At 41.8% G+C, this 24,096-nt stretch overlaps 2 protein-coding genes and 1 long non-coding RNA gene across 7 annotated transcripts in view; 1 reads left to right on the plus strand and 2 right to left on the minus strand.

The window, feature by feature from the left end:
- The window catches only part of LOC147758247 (uncharacterized), a 14,772-nt gene extending 4,054 nt beyond the window's left edge, over nt 1–10,718 (minus strand). Inside the window, exons 1-2 of one of the 3 annotated variants that reach the window (XR_015323345.1) lie at nt 9,735–10,718; nt 665–767 (exon numbers count right to left, since the gene is read on the minus strand). This is a non-coding gene — a long non-coding RNA (uncharacterized LOC147758247). Of the gene's footprint in view, nt 1–664; nt 768–1,214; nt 1,352–1,478; nt 1,579–9,734 lie in introns of those variants that run through there. The other 2 variants (XR_015323348.1, XR_015323351.1) reach the window with 2 other exon arrangements.
- Nucleotides 3,292–17,685, plus strand: LOC111248562 (plasma kallikrein-like). 3 transcript variants are annotated; one of them, XM_086983060.1, is made up of 3 exons: nt 3,292–7,460; nt 12,914–14,043; nt 14,347–17,685. In XM_086983060.1, exons 2-3 carry the CDS (start codon nt 13,380–13,382, stop codon nt 15,129–15,131), a joined length of 1,449 nt encoding a protein of 482 aa, XP_086839186.1. In that variant the 5' UTR covers nt 3,292–7,460; nt 12,914–13,379; the 3' UTR covers nt 15,132–17,685. The 3 variants fall into 3 exon arrangements, with proteins under 3 accessions (XP_086839186.1, XP_022656804.1, XP_086839181.1); XM_022801069.2 differs by lacking the exon at nt 3,292–7,460 and adding an exon at nt 9,756–9,847 and having other exon boundaries at nt 12,869–14,043; XM_086983055.1 differs by lacking the exon at nt 3,292–7,460 and adding an exon at nt 9,757–9,847.
- Nucleotides 17,686–17,918: 233 nt separating this feature from the next.
- LOC111254809 (epithelial sodium channel subunit alpha-like) lies at nt 17,919–23,864 on the minus strand. The gene is made up of 6 exons (XM_022816057.2): nt 22,754–23,864; nt 21,260–21,427; nt 20,670–20,878; nt 19,900–20,133; nt 19,175–19,605; nt 17,919–18,511 (listed from the first exon to the last, which is right to left on the minus strand). The coding sequence occupies exons 1-6, from the start codon at nt 23,083–23,085 to the stop codon at nt 18,266–18,268; spliced, it is 1,620 nt and encodes a 539-aa protein (XP_022671792.2). The 5' UTR covers nt 23,086–23,864; the 3' UTR covers nt 17,919–18,265.
- Between the last annotated feature and the right edge of the window lie 232 nt (nt 23,865–24,096).

The following is a 24,096-nucleotide window of genomic DNA, read 5'->3' on the forward strand; positions in this document are numbered from 1 at the left end:
CATGAGATATATGTATGTATGTATATATATATATATATATATATATATATATATATGTGTAGATATATATATATATATATATATATATATATATATATATATATATATGTATATATATGTATATATATATATATATATATATATATATATATATATATATATATATATATATATATGTTGGTCACTTTATACCTTTTCATATTTGTAGTAAGCTTCTTATAAAATAATGGACAATGTACTGACGGCATTGGTAACTGGTAAGCCTCAATTCTATCAACTTCACAATCGTCAGGTTGAGTTTTTTGTGGGATATAGTATTTCGTTTCGGCTAAGTAGGCGTTTGCTGGCAGCTTACTACTGCTCTTTATTAAATATTTCTTGAATCGCGCCCACCGAAGAAGGGCACCGAAAAAAACAAGCGGTAAAGTATCATACGTTTAAGGAGAAGCAGCATTATCGCTAACGTGCAACAAACTATCTTTAAACGACTTTCAGCATCCATTAGTGAAACAAACTACTGCTAGAACTATATCAAATCAGGCTTGGCAGAAAATCTTCCAATTCATTAATATTTGTAACCGGCTAATTCCCTTTCCCTAATTATAACTCTTATGAATAGTAGTTACTCGGCAATCACGCAATGGCCGTGAGGTCGCTGACTGACCATGCAAAAGAGAAAGAAGCAACGTAGTCTGCCTGCGTTGTATCCAATGCATACCGGGGCACGGTGTTGAGGCGCGACGCATGTCACTTTGTAAACAACGAACCTGAAAAGTTTCAAGAGTTACCTTTAAAATTCAGTATGACGTTTGCTGCCGTGCTTAAAATGGCGCTTTTGTAGCAATGTCGACATCATGGCTACCAACTTGCTACTGTTGGTAACGATCATAATTTTATATGACGCGTAAGCTCTGTAATCCACAAGGAAAAAATTATGCCGCTCCGGATATGCGACGTCGCATCTTTGGCGAATAGAAATACGCAATATGGAAAAAAAAAAAAAACACTATGGCGTCAAGACAACAACACATTGCTCGTCTAATAAACACAAAACTCGTTCCTAAAAGTTGGCCTGATGACAGGTCTCGACTGACTGAATAGCAAAACAGCTTCGCTACAGTTTCCGTTGCTGCGGATAGTATCCTTTTCGGCCATTTTGCTCACAGCGTAATCCAGTAAAAACATCCTAGAGAAACTGATTTCGAGTGTATTACCATGAACAGTGTTTGCTGGTCGTCTCACATAAGAGGGGCCCACGGCATACAATAACAAACAAATTTAAATAAATGCACAAACATTGATATTGCTGCTACTGTGACAGTTTGTGCCAATCGAGTGATCTCACGAGGCCTTCTAGCGAACCATAGCTAAATATTTTTTCTAGAAGTTGTCAGCTATAGACTCTGTATCTGTATCAGCAGTAAGAGTATGTCATCCTAGCAATTACTTGCTAGGTTACCAAAACCTGAAGATGTTACCTAAATCCTAGACGGCGATAGCAGGCAAACGTTTGTGGCAATAACATTGCTGCACGGACTTTAGAGCTATGATCAAAGGTAGCACTCAATGGGGGATTCTCTAAACAAGTAATATCTACCCTAGTTTGAGCCACCGTGCTTTAATGGAGTACAGTGCGTTCGTATTTTATGTGTTCGTCCTTTTCGCTCATTCTCAAGATAACAAGTTTCTTTGACGCCACAGGCTCAAAATCTATTGTGCCGCTTCTGTTATCCTTTTTTTTCCGATAAAAGCGTAAGTCTTGTCTTGTACGTTTTTACGCGGGTCTCGGTTAGATCGGTCAATGTGCAGCGGACCACGTGAATAAGAGGAAGGATATAGCAATAGAACGAACTCAAGTGTTCTGTTTGCGAATTTTGATGTCAAAAGTTACGCCAAACAAGGTCCGAGTGTCAATCTCCACTCAGCTTTTATTGACGGACATGATACTGAAAGGATCTGTCGCATTGACCCCAACAAGTACTCCACACTCGTCTTTTTATCTTGATTTGCTCGTTCAGTTCGGAGCTGTAACCAACTAGAGAATATAGTTTCAACACCATCAGATTTTTTTTCTAAAAATCTAATTTCGGGAAGTACATTCTAAGGGCTCTATCGGTCAAGGCTTTAGACTACAAAATCCTTAAATATCTAATCCGGTATGTATGTTAATGTAACCTTTCTTTACACTCCTAAATTTGTCTGCTTTAATGCGTCTTATTAAGCGATTGACTCTCTACCTTTTAAAAAAGTAAGTCTTCCTTTCGCGATTATTATTCTTCACAACTTTTACCAGCCATATTTCTTGACACGATACCGACTGTACACATGTTCCGTGTTGATTTTTCGATTATATTCCATGCACAATTTTTGTTTTGTAGGTTAGATAACCAAACATGGCCCTTTTGAACATATATATATATATATATAATGCATTAGTGCATATATATGTACACCTGTATTTGCGTTAAAGACGTTTGAACCGTTGGCAACGTTACCATAATTCTTATGGTTGAGGAGGCGAGCCGGACAGGCTGGACGTAATAACGCAGACGACGACTATTATTATTCTTCCTATTACTATTGTATTATCATAATGAAACGGAGTCTGTGTACACCGTTAGCCAGGTGAAACCTACTGTGCATGGGTACAGCTGTATTTAATAGAATCCTTCTCACGGATTCCGCAAAATCAGCACGAGTAGACAGCTGGACAGAGTGACAGCGGCAGATGTGTGCCAGACCCTTTCAAAACGCGAGTAGACCCCCATGTGGCGGCCGTCATTGCTATCGACGTTTTGGACGTCGACTTGTGACCTCCTTCCCGCTTTGCTGCTCACGTTGCCAAGCAGCACTAGCGGGAGCTCAGCGGCAAAGGCAACGGTGTCCCAATAGTCGACAAACGGGAGCAAAGGTTACAAGCATGTAACCTATGGACGCGAAGGAAGACGCAACGACGGCTTCCTTTTGAACTGTTGCTGCCACAGCTGCTGGGATAACAGGCCTGGCCATAACACTGTAGTATGTTTTCCCCTGCTCGCAGTTGTCATTTGCTTCATTCACTCGGCTCTTGTTGAGTATCGCTAATTAATAAGCCATTCAATCTAGTAGTAATGTTGTCTCTTTTCCTGGATCCCTCAAACTGCGCATAACTCAGGGAATACTTTTATATCACGTCCACTAATGGCGGTAGTCCAACAACAGGAGCTAGTGACAACGCCAACAGCGACAAATTATAGTGAACTAGTATCGTGGACAGAGAACGCAGAGCTAGTGATAGAACGGAAACTAGATTGCAACACTGAAACCGGCCGGCGCTGCTCGCGTCACGCTTCTTTGCCGAAGAAGCGTCGAAACGAAGAATCGTGAAGCAGGTTTTTGTCAACAACTTCTTTCTGATCAGCTTGATACAACTGAGTGAGTTAGAGAATCAACGAACGAACGTTGTCAATGAGCTTTCCGCTATCAAAACTCCGCGCAACGATCTCTGTAACGTCTGACATTTACTCAGTGGAGATCGGAGGTGAAATATTCATGTAGCGGTCGTATGAACGAGTCGACTGTAGCCATCATTGCTTAAATTGGGTGCCAAGAAGGCATGCGATGTTGAACAAATTTTCTTGACTTAAACTAGGAAAACGAGGGGTCGACTGTGCAAGCCTCGCAATACGTCCTAAACTGTGCGAAGCGAAAAAAGAAAGGTTATTGATCATAGCGATCGACTCATTGATACTGAGACAATTTTAGCCTGCCGGCAATGAACTGAAGGTATATTTCGTACGTGTAGTTGATCGGCTCGGCGTGATCTTAGGTACGTCCATTATCAGTACTCTTGCAGTTATCTTGAAGCTCCGCAGCGTCTACAAAAACTAATTTGGATCCTTTGTGAATAAGTTAAAAAGCTACACCGCATTTCATTTATATTCAAACAGATTAGGTAATTTTGGTAAGCTAGAAACAAATTACCTTTTTAATAATATGCTGCTTGTATTTAAAGTATAACGAAGATGAAATTCAATAAAGTGTGAACAAGTTACCGTTTATCTTCAATCAATTCTCCCAAATGACTTCACAGAAAATGCTCATGGTTTATCTACTCTTCAGGTAATTTAACTGTTCTCGCATATTTGCCCAAAAACGCTAGAAAAATGTTTCGCTCGTCAACGGAAAACGTACATTCAGAATATAGCCATAGAAGAACAAATTGGAGCAAGAACTTGGTTGTACGGTTCAGTTTTTTTCTTTTCTTGCAAAACCTTTGCTCTTTGCTGAAGTGACCCCTTTGGTGGTACTTAATTGAAGCGAGAAAACACTAAAACTCAAGAGGATTCGTTTCGGAGACGTTAATTTTGAGCCGATTACCGGCAAATTCCAATAAGTTTCTGAGGTCTAATAGGTTTCACTTCAGGAGAGCTATTAGTTTCAGCGAAGCTTGGTGGGCTTTTCCTTTTAGTTAGTTAAGTTTTTGGTAACATTTGTCTGATTGGCACTATAGTTTCTTTCTTTATACCCAGTTCGTTCCATGAACTGTCCCAATTTACTGTCGAGTTCCAGGCGTTTCTACAGATATGGCTCAAAGCGTAAAATAATAAAATTGCTAAGCAAAAACGTCGGAGGCGAGTAGATAGATTAGAAGTACGACTATGAATTATTAAGAAAAGACGGCGAACATTTCCTTTCATATATAAAAGCTTAGCTTTTGACGTTATTTTTTTTCATACGATAAAAAAACGGAAAACGCGGAGCGTTTAGCATGCGTGAAGGCAAACCTGATTCTGATAAGCAACAAACATCTTTAGCAGACAGATTTAAGGTTCTTCTTTTTCTTCTTCTTCATGTAAACAAACAGACATTGTTATGTATACGTGATTGACAGCGATTGAACAGGAAAAAAAAAATAAATAAACCAGTAAGATGACAAAAAGTACTCGCTTTAATCTTCTTAAACGATTTGTCAAATAAATTAAAGAAATTAAATCTTAAAGATGTCCATAATAGGCCGGTCAAATTCTCCTCTACTGCATAAATTTAGTGCTCGTTTTTAGTTTTCAAGTGTTTATCGGTTAAGCTTTCACCGATGACTGCCTTGCTCGAAGCGTTCTCAGCTTAAAATTTTAGAATACTTGCGCCACGAGTGCGGTCTCTTTATCTAGCCGTATTTGACCGCCCTTGAGAAAAGGTCCAGAGTGGCTAAAAGCCATTGGGACACGCCAGTACAATAGCGGTTTATTCTAAACGGTAGTTACAAACGCTAATATTAGAGGTATCTCGCTAAACAGCGATACGCGCTACAATTCATTAGCGTTCCTTTCCGCATATATATATATATATATATATATATGGATGCGTGATTTCCATTTGAATACGATACCGTCGAATAAATTGGAAGGAACGCCCAGGCTGGTTCAACACGAGCCAGCGATGCTATTCTTGCGTCCAGATAATTTCCAATTGAGCATATATATATATATAAATATATATATATATATATATATATATATATATATCTCTGCTTTATATTACTCGATTAATCTAATGAAACTTCAAATGTCAGCGGTGTATTCGTATCATCAGAGCTTCACAGAGCTATGTTGGTTTACTTTTACTGAAGTATACAGTTGTTTACCTGGGTTTGGTAAAGGAAAACGTATACGTAAATCGACCACATGGTTAATCTATAGTTCATTTAACCTGTGTCGGAGCTTCACAAAACTCGCATTATTTAAACCATCTAGTCGAGTACAGAATTTCAACCTTGCCAATGGACGAACGTCGACGTGTGACTATGTAGTTGTGTATGTACTTTTTTTTTTGTTCTTTATCTCATCAAAGAAGGTTAACGCTAGCATTTAAACATAGACTTCCTCAGGCTGCCTATACCCAAATGAACTGTTGTACTAGTTTGTATGCAACGACTTAGGAGCGTATGTGGGTAGAATAAGAAATTCATGACAGGCTGCTTCATGTAACATGCGTTAGAGTTACGCTAGATCTGCTTATTCCTATATTTTTGACGATCCTTTCTACCTCCATGTGTGCCTGCCTGCGCGGTACCTGCACCCCTCTAATCGTGCTGGTACGACCCTTAACCACGTTTGTTGGAGAAAGCCCAGGTAAGGGCAGCGAGTTGCTCGTGTAGTCGATGACACTCCACCGGCTATCCATGAACTATTAAGCGTATTTTTTTTTCTTTTGTATACAAAAGCGATCGTGCGATTCGTGCTCGTGAAATCCTGACTTTTCACTCTAAAGGTTTCATTGCTAAAATTGTGTCTTGCCTGCTCAATTTTCTGCCTATTGGGTTTTCGTTGGTCGTTGGCCGTCGAAATGCTTCGTATTTCGCTATTACTGCTCAATACGACCCGTTCTAATAGGTGCATCGAGCATTTATTATTAACGCCAAGTTACGACAATTACATTGAGTATCCTGTGATTTCTATTTTACCACGACAGTAAAACATGGATGCTATTATGATAACATTAGGTGTCGTTCGTTGATGTAGTAAGCGGTCAACAAGTAATCAGTCGAAAGTAAGCTTTAACTAATAAACGATAGCAATATTAGCACCGCGTCGACATCTCGTACCGCTTCATGCCGTCTACCTTTCTGAAAATGAATTTTATGAACATCAGAAAATCAGACTGCAATATCTTCTTCAGAAACGATAGAATTTCATGCCTGTTTCACACCTGCTTGATCGTATATGGACCTTCACGAACTACGTGTTAGAAAGCTTATACTGAAAAAGAAGTTCATGGTACCCCAGAATAGCGCTGACATATTGATATCCTATTTCCCGATGCGTGGAACCCCATTGCCCGGCATCATCCGTTCACTAGCTGACATCCGTGCCGACCCGAATAGCCAGCTTCTTTTACCAGTCTTCACTTGGGTGTCATGGCAAGTAAACTTCGGCGTTCGTACTGTATAGCGTAGACTGTGAAACACGCACATTGAGTCTACAATATCATTTTTCAATGCTTCGTTGTTAAGAGAAAGTTAAGCTGCATACATAGTAAGTTTATAAAAGCCCCGTTACAACTTTTTGTCGTGTGGGCAGCGTTCGGGAACCGCTTGGGAAGCTACAATCAAATTTTTTCCAAAGAATATCACTTGATAGTTGCTAAACGCATAGGGAAATTGTATAAAGCTTTGCTAGCTGGTACAAACAAGTTGGAGAAGTACGACGAGTATCAGTTGCATAAGAACGCGTCAGTAATTCGTATATTACGTACTGCATCTAAATAATTGTACATAAATAAATTCTAGTGCAGTTATTGTGAGATAAAATTACCCTGAATAAAGCCAAAGTGGCAAAAAATACATGTCGAGATTTAATTGCATTGTCTAAGGCACTTTTTCCTTACAATGTAGATGAGCAGGTACGCTTGGGGAAGCGACAATGTCATCGGCGTCTTCCGTAACAATGAAACATACTGGAAGCATCAAAGCTATGCCATAGGTAAGTGGTACTTTGGAGGCAAGAGCCGCTCAAGGAAAGCATCTGCATTTGCATTATAAAGAGATGGGGACCCCATTGACACCCGTAGTTTCTAGCCCAAGTTCCAACGGTGAGAAACGAACTGGTGATCACCATTTGCTCGACTTTCTGATATCCGCTGTTTGAGCCCCTGTTTTCTGATTATCCGTACAGTTGATCCATAGAGCTCTTCTCACATAGACATAAATACTATCTTTTATTGATTTGATTCTACTGAATCTGAATTCCGTACGCATTTCGTATGTCGGCGACATTATAGCATAGAAAAATATTGAGCTCTGCTGGTTTACGCTGCAGACCAACAACGTGGCCGAAGCACACGTTCGCGTGTGCATGGAGTGTAAGGTGGGTGTTCATAAGCAGACTGCTTTTCGAAAGACCTCAGAACGGCTCTCCAGAATGAGTCGAACTCAGCACCTATTTCTACATGAAGTACGATCGGTGCGACCGCTTGCAGGACCAAGTCAATAAGCTAAGCAACTGTTGACTCCGTGCAAGCCCCATTGCACTTGACCGTCGAAACTGCGTAATTGTGAGCTTTTAGTATATAGAAAATCGTAGTACTAACATATGAACTGCAACATGCGTAGACTCGGGTGACGGAAGATCGCAAACGGGATCGACTGCTGTACTACGGCTGTTAAACGGGCGAGCGAACCGCACAACAATCGGATGCACCTGTGCTTTCCAAGGCGCTCTTTGTTCTGTATCTGGATAACTAACTAACGGGGGCGTCTTCTGGCTGGGTATTTTGCGGTTGTCTGTTGATACACACTGCCGCCTACCTGTCTGTACTTTGAGTCTAGAAACGCATACGCACGTACAGACACTCTTCGCGCAGTCCTCCCTATACAAGCATCTCCACGGAGACCAGAGTCGTCAGCAGCAGCAGCAGCGGCGGCGGCGGCAGGAGCAGTGGCAGTGGCATTGATGGCACCCCCGAATTTCCTGGGGGTGCCCGGTCGACCCAATCGCGACGGTGAATCCGAATCCGGGCACTTGTCTCCGGCCAGCAGCAGCTAATAACAACAACGGGCGGACTCATCTTCTCGCATCTACGGCGTCAACCCCCAGCGGCGGCAGCAAAGGCAGTCGGTTTTCTATCAGCGGACATCGGCACCAATAGCCCGCCATGTGGCGGCCCACAGGTGAACTCACACCGCGGTGGAATTCCTCGACGGCGCTTCAAGACAAAACTTTGAAAGGGCGCAACGGATGACAACGATCCGACGGTCGAGTTCGTTTTTTCGTCACATAAAACTCATTGTTCAAAGTTAAATATTTTTGGAAGCGTTCGAATGTAACGCTTTTCACAGTGGAATTATGCATAGATTGGGTTTCGTAACTATCCATCAAAGGCAAGTCGCGAACACCTTTGTTTGGCAAGCGTTTTATTAGAGAGGTGCATATTCTTTGGGCGTCTTTCAACAGCTCCCTCAATGCCAGCGAAAGCTAGTTAACTGTGATTGCCGTTGTACTATCGACGGAGTTCAGGCACTCGGGGGTTCAGGTGGTGGTGCCAAGCTGGCTGCGAGGTCCGCTTTTGTTTATATTTGATGAACCCCCGTCGAGCCGAAAATAGATGAACAGATGAGAAGCGTTCAACGGACTACGTACATAACAAGAAAAGGAATCCCCAAACTGACGGCTGTGCCAGGGATTCTATGAGCTATTCGGCTCGTCTGTCTCGGTCGAAGCTCCTCTAATAATGCCGCAGTAGGATCCATAAGAGATCTATTAGTGAATCTAAAAGGAAGCCCTTTCAATGAGGCCAAATTTCATTTAGTTTTCAAATTGTAACACTTTAATTGTTTCGGTCGCTATTAAGTAGTAAGGAGAATTACGATCACTTAATTTCAATGGCAACACCTGTGGTTCAAGGTTTTTGAAGCCGCTAAATACGGTGTCAGTCCAAGATTCTACATGCTAAAGTACATACGTAGTTAAAAAAAGACAGAGAATATCGCCTTTCATCTTTCTCCAGAGCGAACATCTCGTAAGCGTCAGCGTCTCTAAGATATTTGGTTGTTTATCTGCGATTACTTAGATGTCTTTTTTTTATAGCAAACAATCGCTATCTACTGCGAAATAATAGTAATGTCGTACTAGCGGAATAAGGAAACAGTCTATATTGTAGACGTTATATAGTCCGCTCAAAGAACGGTGGGTACCCCTCGCGTCATCTGATAACGATAAAACATTGATAAATATTACATCGAAAGAGCTGATTCTTACGTCTGTATTTTTTAAACAGCGAGGAAGATAAACTGGTGGTAGATGTTCCATGACAGCGCTGTGTGCGTGATCAGCCACGTTACTTCAACGAACATCTTCGATTTTTGGCACACGTTAGTATTTCTATTTTTTTTTTGTTTTTTTTTTTATACATTAGGATCTACAGGTTAGGCCGTTCGGTGGCGTCCGTGTCGTTTGCGGAGGCTGACAGGTTGAACTGTTTTGAGCTCGAACTTCAGTCACTTCTTCGATCTGGCTGTTCCAATCGCCGAGATGCATTTCTTCACGAACTATATGTTTGCACTTATTGAATTGATCGTTAACCATCATTCAATAAACGGACGTCACTTCACCGTTTTGTGCAGGCTTAACGTCTGGCCGAACTGCCGAAAAGCTTCACAGGGAAAGGCAACAACAATAAACATCTGTTATTTTGTTGTCTGTTGTTTCGCTACTCGATACGCACCTCCACTAATAAAGACACCAGCTGACCAGGATCTGGCTTAACCATAACATAGGCATTTTTAAAGCGCTCGAACAGTTTTTATTAATAATATTATCACTAACGTCGTTAGTATCATCGTGTGATAATGAAGCATTATAATAAGACCCTAATTTTCTGGCGAGAGGTGTTCTTTGCGCTCCTCTTATCGTTCGCTGATTGTTGCCAGTCTTCCCGATTGAACCGTCATTCGGAAAACTTATGTTCCTGGCTCTTTGCCAAGGTTGTCTAGTACGCAATTGTCATTCATTGCCGGTCTGCATTGCGCTGTACAAGGAAAAGGCGTGTCGTCGAAACAGGCAAGCTATTATCATAGATCCAGTTCGCGATTACTACGCTAGGGCTAAACGTGTCAACTCAGGTGAACTGGAGCCTTCAGGAAAGCACGCGCCGGCGGCGTATGCTTCCTGAAGGCACACTTTGTCTGTTGTTGTCCTTCAGTTCGAACGACAACAGTAATATAATTAATGTTTCGCGGCTATTGTGCCGTTGCTATAGCAGCCATTGTGCTATATATATATATATATATATATATATATATATAGCTACGTTCTTGTCGGCGATAAACGGCAATCCGGAGATCACTTGGGATCACTGTTGTTACTATGGGTATTTTTGCTCTGTGATGTTGCGGGCGCAGCGATGCGAATGAATAATGTGTTGGAAATTCTCAATAGGCGCTTGTTGAAGCGATCTCACTTATCAGCTGTAAATTTTTCAGACATCATCTAGGCTTTAGTGACTCTCTAGTACAATCTTAATTTTGCTGCAGGCATCTGATAAGCATCGTCTGAACAAGGCTTCGTTTAACATGTGTTAGATCATTCGATTCTGTGAGAAGTTTAAATCATTCGTTTTAGGAATGGAACCGTTTCACACCGTGTATTCACTGTGAAGGGATATGTCACACGGTAGAATTTTGAATTTGTTTTTGATTTAGCTAACGTGAGGACAAAGGGGAGTGGGAAGAAGCACATTCTATATGCTTGCACCGGACGAGAAGCGGCCCAGCGCCATAGGCAGCGTTCCGTCGGATTTACTGTTCGTTTGATACCTCGGTTACATTTGACTCTGCATTTTCCGGTTCCTTCAGTTGCTGTGCTCGGTATCTCTGTTGCCGATGGATAAGGGCGGTTAAGGCACTAAATTTGTGCGATTTCTCGGTAACTCATGATCGAGGTCTTTGCTAATTGACATCAGTTTAGTAGCTGCAAGCGATCGCCGGGCAGAACTGCGATAGCTTAGCAGCTCTGACAGCTAGGACGGCCAGAACAGTTAAGCGTGCAACGAGAGCGCCTAGGTCGGGTGACGATATAATGTCGCTCGAACGCCGAATCTTCCGCGTCCGCCGATTTGAGCGCATCGAAGGCGGCAGTAGACGCGGCGGGCCGTCAACCTCACTATAGCAGTTTGCTTGTAGCTGTACATGACGTGCCACAGTCGAAAAAGGCCCGCACCTCAAGTCCTATTCGAATCAGATCTAAATAATCGTCAATCGCCACGGCTAATGCCAATCGCTTTGTTCTTTCTGGGTAGCTTCTGCCTAACAAATCCTTTAGGCTTCCCCTACCTACGGACGGACACTTTGGAGCAACAGCGTCAGTCAGCATGGGTTTTCGGTATTCGGTTCTTGGCCCTTGGTTAGCGTCTCTTCGGATAGGATGAGAGCCAGCTGTGTTAAGCCGTCCGTGTCATTTGTGAAGATCACGTTCTGCGAAACAATCAAGCCGAAGACAACGACCGGCAGATGACGCTACGGTCTCACACATATACCGAAACAGTTCGCCAAAGAATTTTTTAGTACAGTCTACCGCAATGGCGTATGCATGTCAGAGTTCGAAGCTCCGAGTGACACTTAGAGGAGCAGAGTTTCGCTTCAATGTGTGTTTTTCCAGGAAATTATTCCACACTCAGGCTGAAGTCGATTAGAAGCTGGAAACTTCGTGCCGCTCAAAGCATTCTGGATGACCGATTGTTAATCTTAATAAATGTGATATTAGCGCATAATTGACTGTTAGAAACAGAATGGGGTGGCTGTAGGATATGTTGCGCTAAGGAGACGTCGTCTTCAAATACGACGGTGAATTAGACACAATATCTAAAGGAGAACGAAGGATTCACGCGTGACACAATCTTGTGTTGTGGCCTTCTATGACCAAGCGATGCTGTTATGAGCACACAGGCGGAATATAGAAAAAGCTATATATATATAAGTTTCTAGCATTGCAAACATTTTGCGCTCTCGTTTTTTGAGTACAACCTAGTAAATCCTTAGCTGCTCCCATGGAAACAATTAAGCTGACCGGCTTTAGCGCTCCAGAATAGTTGTTACTTGCAATAACGGACCGAAGATCGAGAGTACATTTCCTAAATACTGGTAATAAGTGACGCCGGACAAATAAAGCGCTTCGGGACCATTTGAAATGATCAAGTCACGTACTTAACTAGATATGTATCCTTCAACTATATCATATATACTCCTGAAACACTAGGATAGCAGCATAGCGAATGCCCTAACGCAGTAGAAGTTGAAATCGTACCGAAAACATAGGCAAATTATATACGCCCCGTTGTGTGAGTCGCACGCTCGAAGTATTTCAAGGCGTGTTTTCACTTAGGTGCCTTTCCACAGTGACCCTCGGCACTCCCCTCATGTTCGTGGTTTTACTCTAAGCAGGCACACAGAGGCAGGCCGTTCCAGAGCGTAACTGTGTGTGGATCGCGCTACTGATCAGGTGCACACACCTCCTCGCCCTTAAGCACCTGAAGCACCTGTTCAGCTTTTTCACGAGACCCAAGACGCTGTGGCTTCAGGATCAACGACGTCCCGCACATCCAGTTAGTTCGGCTTCACTCCCCCGCGAGAGCACCTCGTAGCTGCGATGCCACCTCGGTAACTAGAGAAGAGATCCACTTCCCTCTCCGACTCGAAGGGCGGATATATTCAATCGAGGCATATATGACAGCTGCAGTTGTACCTCGTCAGTCGAGTATTTGGTTGTAGTAGGACCAGCAGTCAGTTCATTCGTGCCTGCATATGGTAAACAAGCCAAACTGTGTCGCAGTTCGCACAGGGATTACATGACGTGTTCGTCGTACGGCGATTATCAGCGCATCTATATTGATAAATTGACGTTTAAACAATGGCAATGTTGGCATACATCTGTCGAATAATGATTCTCTTCTCCTACGTAGCAGCCTTACATTGCTACGTTACTGGATCACGAGAGACGGCACAAGCGCCTCAAAATGAAGTCAGCGCCCACATCAAGGTTCGTAGCATTACAAATTTTCTCCGCTCGATGCAGAAGCTAGGTGTACGTACGAACAGCAAAGGAAACATGCAGTTTTCTTCTACGGGGTGCAAAAATGATGACCGTATCTGTGCAGACAACGCGTACAGCGAGTGGACTAAATGGTCAAAATGCACGCGTAAATGTCGACAGCGGAGACATCGTCGGTGTCCTTCTACAGCGTTGCCTAATTGCAAGGACGAAAAGCAAACTCGACCATGTGTGAGCGACAAATGCAGAGCACCCATAACCATCCCCGACGAGAAGCGCTCGTCAAATAAAACAACCGCCAGCACCAAAGACTTTAAGGTGCTGTACGAGCTTCAAAAGTATGTCTACACTACATGGACCGACTGGACGCCATGTTCAAAGAATTGCCACACTCGCCGATATCGAAATTGCGTTATGCCTATTCTGTGCGGACACAGCGTTCAGCATGAGGACGCACTTTGCTACGCTGAAGGATCTTCGTGTGAGATGCTCGCTAAGCCTCAAGCCGGCGCAATTGAACTAGGTAAGTTGGAATGGAGAACTTGCTTGCTTTAAACCCATCGATCCACATAAACGAACTGTGATCCTTTTATTGCTATTATCGGTAAAATCGGCATTTATCGGTCAATATTTCAAATTCGGATCACGCATCTCAACATAGCACAAATTTGCGGTATAAATCCAGAAGGGCGACAACTGGCCGTAGTGTTGTCCACAGCAATACTTTCTTCTACTGTGACCGACTAGAAACACTGCATCTTTATGATATTTTATACAACATAATCCATAACAGTATATAAATTTCTGTCCGTTTTTTTTTACACAGATCTCCAAATGATCCCACAAGCCGGTGTCGACCCTACTCTGCAACCTAACTTCGAGTGCGGCAAGGCCCCTCCCCACCCAAAACTTCGTATCATTGGCGGAACAGCCACCTGGAAGGGGAAGTGGCCTTGGCAAGTGGCCTTACTCAACAGGAACAAAGAAGCATTCTGTGGCGGTACCTTAATCGCGCCAGACTGGGTGCTAACGGCTGCTCACTGCGTGCGCCGTTCACTGCATGTCCTCGCTGGAGAACACAATATAAAAAGGCGACGGGGAAAGGAAGTAGCTGTGGCCACATGCTTCGTTCATCCCGAATACGATGTCGAGACGGTTGACAACGATATTGCGTTGCTCCAGTTAGAAACGCCTCTTGTTTTCAACAACTTTGTGGGCGCAGCGTGCCTCCCTGACGCACCCCTGTCTGCTGGAGCTCGTGGTACCATTCTCGGGTGGGGTAAGCTGAGTGATCAGGCTGTAAATGGGTCGGAGATCCTACAAGAGGCGCAAGTTCCAGTTATCCCCCAACCGGAGTGCCGTGACGTTTACTCTGAATATTTTGTCAGTCAGAATATGCTGTGCGCAGGCTACAGGAGAGGCCGAATCGATTCATGCGCGGGCGATTCGGGTGGGCCACTCCTCGTTCAAAATAATAAAACAAAACGATGGACGGTTCAAGGGATTACTTCGTTCGGCGAAGGCTGTGGCCAGCGGCCCGGTATCTATGCACGCGTCGCCAATTACGTTAGCTGGATACGGGAAACGATTTCTACATCATACAGCAATTAGGGAAGATGAACTCAAGACATAATCTGTGGCTGCGAAAATAAGCCAGCTGTTGTGATTGTACAGTAAAACGTGAAATAGGTTAGCCCAAAGAGGCCAGTTCGACCCTTAATGGCGTCTGGATGCTGGGCCAGTAGTTTTCAACAGGGGATTAATTGCAAGCTTAATAAGTGTGAGTGTAAAATGCATAGGTACATTTGATGACGACGACGACGCCTGCAATGCAATCGTTTGTGCCAGCTAACAGCTGGTAGGATTCAATTATTTCTAGTCTGCGTAGCCGTAAAAAAGGATGAACGTGTATAGTGTATATCGACCTTAACGGGTGATAAAATGTCGTAACTTATTTAATTAGTTTTACACCATAACAGTTGCAAAATGCTACTACGGCCAGACGGCATTGAGAAGCTTGGTCCGTAGTGGAGGGCCTGTGGAATAGAGCAGATAGTTCCATAAAGGTAAAGGATAGGTAGAATAGAGATTATATGATACAAAGATATATCTTAATTATTATTCAAAGATGTGTTTAAAAGAGAGAGTTACTTATACTGGCGAAATAAATTCTAAAAAAATATCTAAAAACATAGTAGAATTATTTTTATTGCTCGAATAGCAGCAAAATGCCATAACTAAAACTAAGTATATATTACGTTTCGAATAAAACTATGAAAGTCCGAGCTAGGTTTGTCAGGAAATCTGTTGATCCGCTTTGAGATTATTTTGTTTTTCACACCGACCTCTATTTGGTACAGGGGTGTCATGTATTCCAAAAGTCAACTTCAGGAGTCTTATTAACAAACAGCAAACGCTTGTTTGTATCGCATTAACTAACTGATATGGGGAAAATATACATATGACTGTTTTGGCCCTTGACTTCATGTCCTCAAGGCAAATTAGAAATTTGGAATCTACAAACGCACAGAACGCGCGTACCAATCTACGAATAAATGCGAGAAGTGTCAATCAAATCCTGTTTATTGTTTGTATGCCATTGCTGTGGTTAGTGAACATTTATCTATCTGTATCTTCGTTGCAATCGCCCATATCAAATAAGTCCTTGGTTCCTTTTGTTTTATTAGATCAGGCTGCACTTACCGTCACGGTTTTTCGTTAATCATATACGATATCACGGGTGCCTGAAATCATCCGTGTATTTGCTAACGTATCCACTAAAGGTCCGACCTTACTATTCACCTTCAGTTTATCATTGATTGAATTGATCATGATTAAAAAAAGGTGTTTCTTGATTTCATACCAAGTGACCTTCCACACGCTTACCTATAATCACTTTAAATCGATAGCTGATTATTGTCCGAATACAGAACTATTTGTTTTTTTGATAACTATGCAAAGTTGCACATTACAACTTGTTTGTTTGTTTGTTTGTTTGTTTGCTTGTATACGTACTCACAGAAAGTTCAACTTTTTTTTCTTCATCTTCACAAGAAACTTCAACAAGCTGTATAGATGAGTAAATTAGCAGCGTATATTTTAATTATTATCGTAAAATGCTGTTCCATCCGTATCCGTTAAAGCTGTGACTGTTAAACTGTCGCGTGTATACACAGTGGCTCCCAAAGGTATTCTATTAGAATGTTGTTTTAAATAAACCTGACTGAGTGGCAGATCAGCGAGTAATAAAGATGTTCCGAATAGGCAATACATACTTAACAATGCCCAGTAAAGAATAAAGCATCAGAAATGTAAACCGGCAACAAACTTTAAAGAAAAGTTATAACGTATTCGCGCGCCGGCCAAATCAACTTAATTTGGTTGCACCATTTATTACGATAGATTTAGATAATTACGATTACGGAGAACTGTCTCTCGAACATAGAGCCTCACCCTCATTTCTTTTTCCTTTTTCTTGTGTTTAATAGATAACACAATGCAGAGTGCAGTTTGGGTGGCAGAAAGTGCTGTGACCATATGAAGGAGATGAATCATTGCGCCAAGTGTATGGGGAACATTTTTGACAATGGGGTTAGTTGTTCTGAAATCTTTTGAGAAGACAGAGGCTACTTCGAGGCTTGACGTTGCACGACCAAACGTACTCGGCCATCACACTTATCGGGTAGAGAGGTTGCCGAAGGATATCGACAAACCGTTTTTGTAACAAATGTTTCCACAAAAACAAACAGATACGGCAAGTTCTCTCGTATGAAATTTTGAGTAAATGTAGAATCCAATAGAAAGCGACGAGGCATTGCAGTTCTAAAGCGCTAGTCTTAGCTCTCGTAGGTTCAGCCTTATGAGCCTTTTCGTGAGTTTTAAATTTTGTTACATGTAACCTAACATTCTCTGTATTTGCAATTTTTACTTATGTATTAAATAGTAATTGAAAGTTGGCGGCGGTTATTACTTTCAAGGATAACATTTGGAGCCACGTTTGTGAAGGACGCATGGTGTTCCTTTTTAGCAATTCAGTTATCCTTTGAGCGTTACGTTGTTCTTTTTAACACTTTCTATAATAGCAGACTGCTCTTAAAAGGACCCTCGTCATTCCTAGCTTGTCAAGATATTCATGTGAACCTTTGAATAACTAACAACTTCATGGTTAGAGGTACAACTATTTTTCCTCGTCCTCTAGTCACAATCTCAAATAATGAGTTAATTGTTTTACTAATAATAATAATAAATGAGTTAATTGAAACGTCTATCGGCTTTGTTGTCTTTTTCCCTACGATCGCTATACCTGTTCATGTCGTGTACTGCACCGTGAAAAAGAAGCTGCTGGCCTTTATGTTTGTGTGACATTTCCTCATGTATATTACACTGAATACAGAAATAAACCTCTTAAGGGTACTTTTGGCTACCCTAAAGGACCTTTATTAAAAAATTAATATTTTTTCCAATTAAAGTGTCTATGGAATTCTAGAAGGCAATTATTGTTTGCTTGAAAAATAGGTGCTTCATTTTAAATTAAAACTGCCGTTTATCGTTCAGGCGAATTCGTCTGAAACAATGGAATGATCGAATGTTTTTTGAGATCCCTATATATCGTGTGGCATCACTGACATCACTTTCTTCAACTGCTTGATAACGTTCATCAACGAAATTTGCCTTTTTAACAGGAAGCTTGTTGCACTATTGTTCCGGTCCTGAATCTAGTTTGGCAGTGCTTGATTCTTCGTAATTCAGTTCGGGTGCTCCGTGGAGAGATCGAACACTTTGCTTTGTTGAAGCCTTTTGTCCTTGCAATAGGCGCAGTACGCGTCGACCACAACCCGGCCAATAACGTCCAGGATACTCCAACAGAACAGGAACGAGTACCCGAGGTACATACCCATAATACTGCCGATGCCGGAAATAAATTCATGCGAGTTTATCTTTCCTACCTTGGTGCGATTATTAATTAGGTTCGATTTCATATACACGTACACCTGAAAATTAGCACAGATCGTGATTACTGCATGAGCTGGGCTGCTTCTCCAGTCGTCATCAGTTCTACATGTGGACTCCGTACCGATTCTAGACATGTTGGCACACAGCCTGCTTTTTCCGTATGCTACAAAGCATTGGATGAATGGGAATCTTAATAACTGAAGTTAGAGGCACGTACAGAGGTATGATTGGAGCGGCGTCTACCGCTTGACTTTACTAAATAGCGAACGTAGCAAACTATAGCTATGCTGCCCCCGTGCTGTTATTTAGATTTGTATATATATAGTCAACGTTGTGGAAGGCTTACTGGCATTTAAACAAAGTAGCCAATATGGTTCTTTCGTTCAGATGTAATCGCTCGCATTGGACACACCGATTCTGTTCTCGCGATGCGTCGCGAGATTGATGTCTGGGATACATCCCATGCATATACTGATCACAGACAACCCCATACCGATCGCTTTATCCGAAAACGTATAGTGTCGTTGATGTTTACTGATCTTCGTGCGTTTTCTAAGCTACTTTGACAAATATATTGCTTTTTGTTTCAAATTTATGTGTACGTAGAAATCTAACATAATTACTTTGTTCATAGAGTAGCTTAAGTAACTTGTATTTTACCCCTATTATATGTGATTAATTAAGATGATGTTTCTCCATACCTGCGCCATTGACGTGTCTTTTGATTTACTGAGAGAATCGATCTGTATTTTCGGATGCCACGATAGAGAGGAGATGGTTTTGTCGAATCCGGTCTCATTACAGACATTGTTGCACTCACAGTCTATACTCCTGTTTCTGATACCTTTCTCAATCTCCACAATCTCGGCCTCACGGTCAGGACTACAGATTTCAAGTCGAAGATCGGAATATCCGCCTTCGCTCGACTCGTTTACGACTCGCAACATCGGGTACTTGAGTGACGTACACCGGAGCCGTATTTGAACCATGTATTGATGACATACGTTGCGGCATTCTAAGGCGGTATACTTATTGCCTTTTTCAACTTTGTCCTTGAGGAACAATGGCCAATCAAATCGACACGGATTTTGATAGGGCTTCGCCAGCCGACGTAGCGCTCTCCTGCCCACACCTATTTAACAACAGATTTAGCCAGTATTTAATCATGTTTATCCAAACTTCATAAATGTGTGCGCACCATTGTTCAGTTGTAAAAATACAGGTATCAATAAAAATAAGATTAAAACAATTCGGCTAAAATAGGGCGTTTGCTTTTGTAGAGGAAGAAATATTCGTGTCTGGGATAATCATACAACGGGCCACGCTTATTCTTTACCATTATCAATATGACCTATGAAATACCAATGTTATTCGTTCAACCATCTACTTTTAGCCAGGCTCTAGGTAAAGACAGTTGTATCCCTACCAATGAAGGTGGTTGTTAGAGGCTGTATAAAGACGCCGTCCTTTGTGAAGTCTACCTCAACTCCTTGATCATGGATGGCAACAAGAAAACCAGCTTCAACGATAAAAGGTAGGTATGTTGCAACCTCAACCTTCAGCACGAGCAGAAGTCCGTTTTGGGGACCATCGAAGCTCTCCATTCGAATAAAGTCATTCGGAGTTCTGGCATACTTGCAGAAGTAGCACAGACATGTACCTGGCAGGAAAAGTAAGGGGAACTGGCTTTTGTGAATAGTTGCTTCAAGGGCCCAGATATAACAACATCCCATATAGTAGAGCTTATTATTATTATCGTTGTTGTTATTATTTAATCCATTCATTGCGTACCGGTCCGCGAACTGACGCGAGCAACTTAATCTCATATCCGCCGTAGAATGGAAGTTACTACTACAGTCGGTGTTTAGTTACGATACGTATGTGTTATCTGCGTCGTATAATAAGATTCGATTGAAATCTTCAATAGATTATTTCTCCTGTTTCCAACACCTTTCTCATTATCGACCTTCAGGCTATTACGACAAATCCGTTTGCAGTCGGATATGATTGTCCTAGGAAGCTACAGTAGCTAGACTACGTTCTGTCGACGTTGTGCACCACGATGGTAGCCTGGCAACCATATGGCCATTGATAATTCGAACTTCAATGTTGGCAAATGGTTATCGTAGCTAGCATAATTTCGAAAATAATCGCTACGCACACTGATATGTACGTAACAAACTATTATATATTTACCATATCGTGGATATAGCTTAATGTCCGGAAGGGGATTCTTGCGCTTGTAGCGTATGCATTCCTGCCTCTGATATTCATTTGTGATATTCATCGGGTTTGCTTTTTTGTTCGCGCAGGCGATCAAAAAGCCATTATCAAATGTTACCAGTTCCACCATATCAGTAATGTTGTGGGAGATATTTTGCATTAGCGACCTCGTCGGCAGGTTCCTACAGTTCGATAGGGGGCAAACGGATTACGTTAGAACGGAGAACGCTAGATCTTCAGCAAACATTTCCATATGATCTTATTTATGTTTTATGAAAGTCGCGTAAGTGATTGCAGCCCGATAGTCGATGCATACGTACCACGCGGTCAAGTGATATGTTTAGTCGTTTGTAACTATCGGGCCGTACTAAAAATTGTATTTAATTTATTGCCTAATTTTATGTCTACTGTTGCACATTTGTTGAAAACGTGTCTCGGCAACTGCACATTATCGATCTAGCTTGCAGCTGTGATAAAATCATTAATTTAAATAATATTTATATATGATAATTAATTAAAAACTAATTAATAACAGTGAATTGCTTTTATTTACGTGTGCTTACCTTTGTAGTATACCAGACCACTCAATGAAGTGCTGCATTCGCCTTGCGTACTCTTTTGTAAGATTCCATACGGGAATACGCTCCTCGGCCTGTCTGGTACCCCTATTGCAATGTAATTTTTTAATTTTCCGCATACTAGCTGTTGTCTTGTTGGACACTAGCTTTTCGCTGAAATTCAATTTTCATCAACAGAGCGTAAAAAAGCTGGACGCCAGAAATAGTAAGAATCAATATAGCATAAATGGCAAAAGTGGGACCATTTTCAACACAAGTCCGACGTTGCGGGATAGGACAGACGTATCGCAGATTCTTGTTATTCGGAACTAGATAGGACAACGATGTTCAATAAGAGTAAGAAATGTGCCTTTGTTATGCCTTCCTGTATGTTAAAGAGACGATCCTTATACTACTCAAGTATATACGATTCAACTAACTGTTATCTCGTACGAACAGGCGCTAAAGCAACGAAACTTTATCCTGTATTTAGAAAATATCTGCTCGAGACTTTTGCTGTACATCTATTCGATCAATTTATATTTTTTTTTTAGCTTGAGATTTTAGAAATCCATTCAAGTTTAAAGCCAGTCTTATCAAATACTCTGTGAAAGATTAAGCTTAGTTAAGAATTAAATTTTGTTCTCTCTTCTATAAATGTATACTCAGGTAGTGATTGTTATTATGGTACAGGTGCTATGTAATGCAGAAGCATCGCATGTTGGTCAAAATCGAACCGGTCATTTAATCAACTAACTTACTTTGATCTTCTCTATGTTGTCTTCACACTGGTTTTTCGTTCTTCATCATTGTCTAAAGAAAACACTAGCGCTAAATAGATATTTTGAAAGATCGAGGTTTTTCTCGTAAAAAAACAAGAAATGAAAAGTAATCGTGCGGAATGTTACTCTACAAACAATACAACTCGGGTAAATTTCTCGTGATGTTAAGTACCCCGTATAATTTCCGTATCATAACACTTTCCAAGCTGCGGAAAAGTTGAGCTCTCAACGCACTAACATGTTGGTGTTAGAACGGGGATTTTCTAGCTCCATTGAACGATTCGTTGAACGGGGCAGCCTGAAAACATAACATAGCAAGTAACGAAACGACGTGCGTAATTCCCAATGCAACTGAAGTCTTTACGTGTAATCGACGATGCGTCGCTGACGTATGATTTCAATACTCCCGAGCCGCGTCCCAATGAAGACATTCAATGCAATACTGTTTTAAGCCGCATTGTAGTAATTGTCCGTCACCCATCGCTGAAGCCACGCCCGTCTCGTTTTGAAGATTAGCAATTAGATCCAGCTAGACATGGCTAGAGCAATCTATCACCAATACCAATCAAGATGTTTCAAACGCGTGTGGCAAACAGGCCATGTTCTGATAAATTTTAAGGCTCAAATTCAAGTTTTGCGTATCAAGCTACTCTTTACAGCTAAAGCTATACATAAATCTTAGCCTATAAATTACTTAACCAAAATCAATGTCACCTACCTAACACTGAGTAACGTGTCAATGTTATCGCAGAACTTATCCCATTTATATGGATTCAGATTGCATATGGTTACAGCTGGCATTGGGATTTTCTGCCCACCTTCCGGTTCTTCATATTTGATGGTTAAACTATCGGGGTACCTGTAGTATTCAACGGCCAGGTTGATGATATCGTAGATAGTTAGGCCAAACAGAGCTAAAAATACTACAAGCCATGCAATGCGCCGTCCCGGACTGCCAAAGCCACAGATCACCTTTAAGCCTGGCAGAGAGGAATCCATGAATGAAAGTCGCAACGCGGTCACCTGATCTGACAGCCATCGCGGTGCCATAGTGTTAATGCTACCTCACAGAAAAACGTATGAATTAATGTATCTACAGGCTTCAAGCGATCCCGCGCGATATTCGTTGGTTACATCACAACTTAAACCGCACACAGATGATTTTTGCAGCATGGTCCCGATATCTCACAGTTTGCTATGCAACGAAAGCCCACAACATGCGTAACCTTCGTCTTCGTTTAGACTTCGTTTAAACCATGTGGAGATCTATTAAACGTTGAAGGTACACACCCGAAGCCATTTCTGAATAGTACACATACGACACTATAATACTAACGCATATATTGAATGTATTTTTTAACTAACAAATATGTTCACTGTGCCATATCTAACACACCAACAATAGGTACAGGTTTATATTCGAATCGTATACGAAAGTTTCTTAGATGAGCTGCACAACCATGACCGCTGCATACATTCTATTATGGCCCGCGATCGGACGGAGTTCTGTGATCAAATATGCCTAGTTGTTAAACAGGACCGTTTCAGGTCATCTGATTTAGCTCTACATCCTGTATTGCTACCAGCAATGTATTACGCTACAACGTAGATTTCAGCTGGTTTGAGGTTCAGATAGGGGAATTGGTTTTTGGCAGCACCACATCGAAGGTTAGCTTGCTTTACCTATAATCACTTCAGTCAGAGTCCGCTCCGATCAGTCACTGCGATCAATGACGGAAATTCCTATACCCAAGTTACATTCGAAGGCGGCGACCGGAAATAATCCCAGCTTATGCACTCATGCGGAGTTAGCGTTGAAGCTGGGCTTTGGCGTGCACTAGCCCATATATGTAATTTAAGTCGATAGATTTCGTGCGAAACTCGCAGGAAGAGAGGGGCGGCAGTGAAGAAAGGACTACTGCCTTTGACAGCGATAGCATACGTGACTTTATAGATACTGAAGCGGCCACCCTTGGCGGATCAACCAACTAATTCCCAGATGCAATAATATATTATAAGTAAGCAATACTGGAAGCTTTCGTCAAAAACGAGAGACGAGTG

The sequence above is a fragment of the Varroa destructor genome, unplaced genomic scaffold (assembly GCF_002443255.2).
Source record: "Varroa destructor unplaced genomic scaffold, Vdes_3.0 BEIS01000001.1, whole genome shotgun sequence".
Lineage (NCBI taxonomy): Eukaryota > Metazoa > Arthropoda > Arachnida > Mesostigmata > Varroidae > Varroa > Varroa destructor.